A 7,630-nucleotide genomic window follows, 5' to 3' on the forward strand; every position below is an offset into this window, starting at 1 on the left:
TTTTTTTTCATATTTAGATTGGAATTTTATATTTTTTTTATCATACTGACTTCTAATTTTTGTTGCGTGCTACTGACTGTTTATAAGCAAGTACGCTGTTTATTAGCAATTTAGTTTTATCAACCCAGAAATAAAAAATGGGAAATTTCTAGAACAAGAAAATTTAGTCTTTGTATATCACAATACGTACTAAAAAAAAATTAAAGATAAAAATTGAAATAAAAATTATCAAAAACTTATGATAATAAAGAAACTTAAAGTAGTACTTAAAAATCTGAAATTTTAGGGGTGTACTATAGATGGGGAGACCTAAGAGCGCATGTAATTTCAACTCGCCCCTTCCACCCTAGGGTGGGGTGAAGGTTTTTTTTTAGACGTACCCTATTTTGCAATTTTCGGATTCTACGAGTAAAACTACCCCTGGAAACGCGTTCTTGGGGATACGTCTAAAAGACCACCCCTCACCCCCTCTGCACCTACTAGGGTGGAAAGGGTGAGTTGAAATCACGTTCGCTCTTAGGTCTCCCCACTTATAGTACACCCCTAAAATTTCAGATTTCTATATTTATTTTTGACGGAGATGTGCCCAAGAAAAATGCCCATCAAAAAAACGACAAAGTCCATACGAGGGTGGTGGTTTGGTTTTTGTGCGAATTCGGCAAGAACGCGCTTTCGGGGGTAGTTTTACGCATAGAATCCGAAACTCGCAAAATGAGTAGGGTACATCTAAAAAAACCACCCCTCACCCCCTAGGGTGGAAGGGGTGACTTGAAATTACGTGCGCTCTTAGTTCTTCCCATCTATAGTACACCCCTAAAATTTCAAATTTTTATATTCATTTTTGTCCGAGATATGCCAGGTACCCAAGAGCTACTACAGTCCAACTCAAGCCTACCACACCACAAGTTTTTAGTTTTAAAATGTAAGGTTAAGTTTGAAATTTGGCTTTATTGATGAAATGGCGGGAAAATTGATATATATCAGCTATTAACATATATATAATAGCTGATATGTATCAAAAATTGATATATATCAATTTGTTATATATTTTCACTCACATCACTACCGCAAACCTAACCTAACATAATACGAATTGAAATGACACATGGGAAACAAATAAACTCGGGCTGTTACGCGCAGTCTACGCAAGTCACGAACATACATTTTTTCTAGACTTGTGTTATAAATATGCTACCACATTTTTTTTCTAATTATGTCTATATAAACAAAGGCAAATGAACTAACGCTTGAGAAGGATTGGGGATTGAGAGCAAAATTTAACTAATGCCGATTGTTCCATAAGATAAGCAAAAATAGCAAAGGGTTGTTCGTCTGTTATGTTTCCGAGATCGAAAGTTTTCAAGTGCTATACATTTCTGTAATGAAACAGAAACGTTTCCAGTTAATGTTTCAAATGTTTAGTAAAACATCTCATTTGCAACGTTTCATTTACGTTTCGTGTTTAGTGGGTAATAAACATAATTTGTTTAGGTATGGTGTAAAATTTGAATTCCTTACATATTGCTTCTTGTTTTTTTTTTAATTGTAGAAGTTTAAATTGATTGTAGCACTTGCAATTGCTATCTACTGAAAAATCAATAGTGTGGAAAATACCAAACTAATGAAAAAGTAATTGAAAAGTTTATTTCGGACAAAAGCAGAACAGAATGGACTATCATTATAAAAAATATTGTGGAGTATATTTTCCCTACCCAATTATATGTATTTGATTTTTTTTCAATATCTTATTGTAAAACTTCCCACCCTTGTAATTTTCCAGGTTAAAAAAGAGGGTCTCATTTAAAATTTTGAATTTGATCTTCAAACGACCTTGAAGTTAAGGTCAAGGTCATATCAAGATAGCCCCCTTTTCACCTTACACTTTGCATGAAACATTTTTTTTAAAAGTGATCCGAACAAGGTACTTTGTTGTCTCAAGATTATTGTTTTTTATAGTCAAAATATGGGTTAAATCAAAAAAATAATAAGAACCAAGTATTTTATTCGTTTTTCAATCCAAATCCGTGGCAAAAATTGATGTTTCCATTAAAAAATCAACCTCCGGTTTAAAAACACCACTTCCGGTCTAGACCGGAAGTCGTAATGTGAACCTTTCAATGGCCTCCTCGGTGCCCTACAATTTTTGTCTGAAACACTTTTTTGGAAATAATCGAGTCCAACAGAGATATTATTTTGTCTCAAGATAAATGCCCCATCTGGTATATAAAAGTAGTGACATCAGTTTTCTAGACAAACCGGTAGATATAGTGAATAATAATTTTAATTCAATATGTTTTGTAATTAGATGTAGTGAACAATACAATAATGACTATATGCAAAATAATGTTGACATATTCAGTCATACATTATTAATATGGTGTTCTAAACACCTACCTATTTGGAAAGCAAGTCCCTCTAAATACTGGTACATAATACCAAAATTATCTAGGTTGAAAAAATGGATTAATAAGGTATCAACAACGCGTCAAGAATTCTACATTGCTTTTGCAACAAATATTACCTATTAAAGTACATTGATTACTAATAGTAGGTATAATAGAAAAAAAAGTATATATCTAACGGGTAATTGCAAATGTTCGTGGCAACATATAAATTACTTATAAGTACAGATAATAAAAAATTGTGATCGTCACATTCTATAAACATGCAAACATTCTTAAAAAATATATTTGGCAAATAAAATGTAGGTAACAGAAATTTTGTTTTGTGTTTAAATAATAAAACGGTAAACCGGGTGCCGTTACGAAAATTAAATTTTCTATCCTTTATTTTTCTGTTATTCTTAAAAATAAACAAGAATGAGACATTTTCTAAATGCTATCTTACAAATGAAATTGAATTCACTTTTAATATATGATTGTCATCCAAGAAAATGAGAGACCGGTTTACAGTTACGGAAGATTTTAACATAGCGAATACTGCTTACCATAAATTTCTGTGGACTCGTCGACTTTTTTCTTCTTATCAAAAAGTTTTCCTAATACAATTGTGAAAATAATTCTCAGGAAATAATTTACATCGAAAAGGATATATAGGAGTGCTACTACTGTCGCAAATACAGAGTAACACAGCAAGCAAGAACTGTCTGCGACCATTGTAACGAACGGACTTGCTGTAAAGTAATGGAAATAAACGATAAAGTCCCGTTCCACTTTCGCAGACAGTGAACAGAGTGGGTTTAGCCCATACCAAGCACAGTCATAATATGTACAAATCTATCCAATATCAATCTGCATTGGATAAATTCCATTTCAAACGATAACACTGAATAAATGTTATACAGGGTTATTCACGGTAAGTGGCCAGTTAAACATTTCAGAGAAACCAAAAATAATATGACTGAAATTTTGTTTACGGGGGTTATCAGATACGCTTTCTTCGATGAGAATAATGCCATCAACTTGGCACTTCCGGTTATACCGGAAGTTGCTGTCAACTTCGATAATTTAAATGGGACATCAATTATTGCATTATCGGAATAAAAAAATACGTCATAAATGTTAAAACTTGCCTAAGCTAAATTTAATCGTTCGAGATAATCCACATTTTATTAAAATGTTGTCAGATGTAAGCGTTTCGAAAATTATACTAAGTATCCCTTTTTACGTTATATTTTGAAAAGCTAGAACCGGCAAAACGTTTAAATGCAAATGAAGTACCCTGTATTTTTTGCTCTATATTATAGAAAATCAAATTCTCATTTCACCGATATAGGCATTGTTATAGTTTCGATTTTCTCATATATTTACGGTTTTCTTACATTCTCAATAATATTATGGTGAAAATATCATCAGATGCACCTTGAAAGACAAATATTGGTATTTCATTCAATATTCTATCAAGTATTTGATCGACAAGAAAAATGCAATATAAACATTCTAATAAAGATGTGCATCTTGAATTTATTTTAATTTATATCAATGGGACATTCGCCACGAATCAGAATTATTGGCTGCATTTCTATGAAATATCCGAGACAATCGAAACTGTAACCTCTACAAATCCTCTATCGGTGAAAAGATATTTTCTATAATATGGTGCAGAAAAATACAGGGTTTTCATTTGAATTTAAAAAGTTTTAAGTTTTCCAAATCTAACATAAAAAATGGTTTACTTGGTATAATCTTGTTCTGGTAATTTTGGTAGGGGGATATAAGGAATTTTCGAAACGCTTGCATCTGTCAAAATTTCAATAAAATATCGATTATTTCGAAAATGGTTTGATTTAGGTACAGGGGAGCTTTAACATTTTTGACCTATTTTTAATTTATCTTGTCGAAAATGCATACATAGGGTGTTCCATTTAAAATAACGAAGTTGACAAGTGCTTCCCTTGATGAAATTTTCATTGAAGAGTATATCTGATAACCCCCGTAAACAAAATTTTAAAGTCACATGTGCACGTGGCAGACTTGTCCTACGGAAAAAATGTATACAACTATTATTGTGAAATATTTAGTAAATTTCAAGACAATTGTTTTCCAATTTCCAGTTTTTAAATAAATAAAATAAGAAGTATCGATTTTGTAGTACGAACATAGTGTTGTGCTTAAATTTTAGCTCGAATTTTAGATTTTATGAATCTCTTAAAACAGGAACTTGACTTTTAACCAAATTATGTATTTGAAAAATATGTAATTAAATAAAGTATCCAAAAATTCACGTCGTCCAAATAATCATACGTATTAAAAATAATTTAGGTACTTACCAAAAAGCAAAATGCAGCAATTTTTAAACGCACAAGTACAAAACCACCATTTTCCATGCACGCACGACACCTTCGAATCCAATTTTCGCGTACTCGCTGGAAAACACCTCAAGAAAAGGAAACAGTGGTACGCAAAAAACACTCCGACACGGTCGAATCCATACCAACTGAATTGCGTATTGGTAGTTGCTGGACACCTTAGTACCTCGTGTTAATAAACCGCCACGCCGTTGTCAAATTGCTCTATATGAATTTTATAGAATTTTAAATTTATTACAACGCTAATTATTTTTTAGAATTAAGCATAAAGAAGTTAAAAAAAGACAAACATTGTATTTTATGGTATTCTATGCACGCAGTTATGTCAATATTTCTTAATTAATCGAACTTTTGTTCATCAAGTTGAAGATTTTGATAATTTTTCTCTCGGAGATGGTTGAGTTTAGGACCCATGTCATATTTTTTTTGTTTATTTTAATGTATTCTATCGTCTGTTAAAATTAAGGCATCAAACTTGTAACACCCTGTATAACATATGTAAGGGAGAAAACATTACTTGATTGATTCTCTTGGCACAATACCAAATTAAATAAAAATAACGTTTCTTTTATTTGATTAAAAAATCAGGACCCGACACATAATTGATAGATTCATAATTTTTGAAGTACTGAACTGTTAAAAAAAAGAAATGCAATAATCAAAATACAACAAAAAATATTGATCCACCTTAGGCATAGATTCTTAAAATACTTAAAATTTTATGTAAATTATATTTCAATGTTAAGATTACATATTTAAAATTCTATTAATAATAAAAACCCTTAGATAACATGGCCCATTTCGAGAATTAATTGAAATAAACCTTTTTTAATAGTAATACCAGCAATTATTAAAAACGGAGATTGAATTTTCAAACTTAATAATGCCCAAATTTTAGATTATTAGCTTACCTTATTTTTTTAGAATCTTTGCCACTGAAATTAGAGAAACTTTTATATTGATTAATAGTGGAAAATGCACATTCATTAGAAAACATAACAAACATAACCATTTCCATTTAAAATTATGTCTCCTACCCATAAACAAAAATCTAGTCTTTTCGCTTCATCTCCCTCTTCCTATGTTTGATTAAAGTGTGGTTTGAACGGAAATATTTAATTTTTTTCTTAATCTTTGAATATTATTTTTTTTCACAACTTCTAACTGTTTAGCTCGATTTCTAAAGGACATCTCTGGAGTTTCTCTAACAGACTAGAACTAAAACTGGCAGCATCGTATGGTCATATTTCTTCAAATTTAATTTTCGATAACGTGACTCATTCATTTTTCAAGCAAAAACTTTCAACAAGAATGCCTTTTTTTCGTATCTTGCAAAATAAGCTATGCTCTTACGCAAAATAACATTTTTGTGTTTTTGACCCACCCTGGACAACAAAATTGAAGTTCGTCAGGGTGATTCGTATTTTCTGAACAAGCAATTACTTTTATCAAGAATGCCTTTTTCGTATCTTTCACTTTTTGGTCCATTTGTCCTCTTGTAAACTCAATCCGCGGACATACTGTATATGACATTTGACAAATGTTTTGTACCTCATCATATATTATGTTACGGTACTGTGCTATAAAAAAGATAAGTACAATACTCCACTAAGTGCCTATGAGGTGTTATTGTTGGAAGGGGAATGATTTTCATGAATTGTGTAGAACACCTTGACCTCACGCCGAACATTATACATCCTCAATCTACGATGCATTTAGCCCATGAAATGCGACTGTTTTTTTTCTTAACACATTCGTATATATGTATATGATATTGCTAAGCAATTATACGCAATAACTAGACTAGACTTTATATTCATTTTAAGTATTTAAAACTGTGATAAGTCATGCGCAATAGTCCAAAAATTTTACCATGTGGATACCTACCTAATTATTCTGCACATGATATTTGAAAGCATACTGCGGTATACTTTTTGAGATAATTGCAGTTTTTTCAATATCTTAGTACTAAACAGCAAGGCCATAGTTTGTTTAAGTTGACAGGTAAGCCATTCTTATGCTTGCTGTTTTAAACCCAGATAAAAAATGGTTTCGATGATTTAGCCAATATGCAATATTGCATTTGGGTCAAACTGAAGGAAATGTTTACAACCAAAAAGAAACTATAAAAATCATATCCCGTCATTTATTTGTAACAAATTGTCAAAACATTCAAAGCCAACTAATTAATTCGCGGACTAATGCTTTTTTACAAAAGTAGATACTGAAAATTGAAATTATTCCGAAACCGACATCTCTTACTAAAAATTTTCAAGGTTTAATTTGTAGATGAAAGTCAGTTGTTTCGGAAAAAAATCCAACTCCTGTATCTACGCCACTGATTATTTTATTCTTGCATGTACTTAACAGTACACTTGCAAGTTCAAATTTTTGCATATATAATGAAAATGTAAATTTACAGAACACATCTATATTTCTATTCGAAAGTTGTATAAAATAATTGTTGGTAATTTAGGTCCCAATAAAATAATGTTTTGTTAATTTCCAAAATAGACTTAGAAACAAACTTTATTATTTTTGAAGAATTAAATATAAAATTCAAATTAACAACGGTCAATTGTTTGCAATTATTAAAAAAAAAATTAATAATAGTATTCCTTAGTTAATGATGCAATAAAATAATCTCTGTTTAACTACTTTAGATTAGTTCTGCTGTTTCATCCTATATCTGTAGAATTGTATTGTACAGATTTATTTTTGCGTGAGGGTTATACAGTGTCCCCCTAAAGTCGTGCACCAATTCATTATTAGGTAAACAAAAGAAATTATTAAAAATTCCCGAAACAGGTCGATTTTTGAATTTAATTTACAATTTTTTCAAATAATAATTTACTATACAGG

The 7,630-nt window shown here is 30.9% G+C and overlaps 1 protein-coding gene across 1 annotated transcript in view; it reads right to left on the reverse strand.

Moving 5' to 3' along the window:
- The window catches only part of LOC108911862 (protein THEM6-like), a 6,923-nt gene extending 3,794 nt beyond the window's left edge, over positions 1-3,129 (reverse strand). The window contains exon 1 of the mRNA XM_018716921.2: positions 2,948-3,129. Within this exon, the coding sequence (XP_018572437.1) occupies positions 2,948-3,116 (169 nt within the window). The 5' untranslated portion in view covers positions 3,117-3,129. The remainder of the gene's footprint in view (positions 1-2,947) is intronic.
- Positions 3,130-7,630: the final 4,501 nt, after the last annotated feature.

This window comes from Anoplophora glabripennis, unplaced genomic scaffold (assembly GCF_000390285.2).
Source record: "Anoplophora glabripennis isolate ALB-LARVAE unplaced genomic scaffold, Agla_2.0 scaffold522, whole genome shotgun sequence".
NCBI classification, from domain to species: domain Eukaryota; kingdom Metazoa; phylum Arthropoda; class Insecta; order Coleoptera; family Cerambycidae; genus Anoplophora; species Anoplophora glabripennis.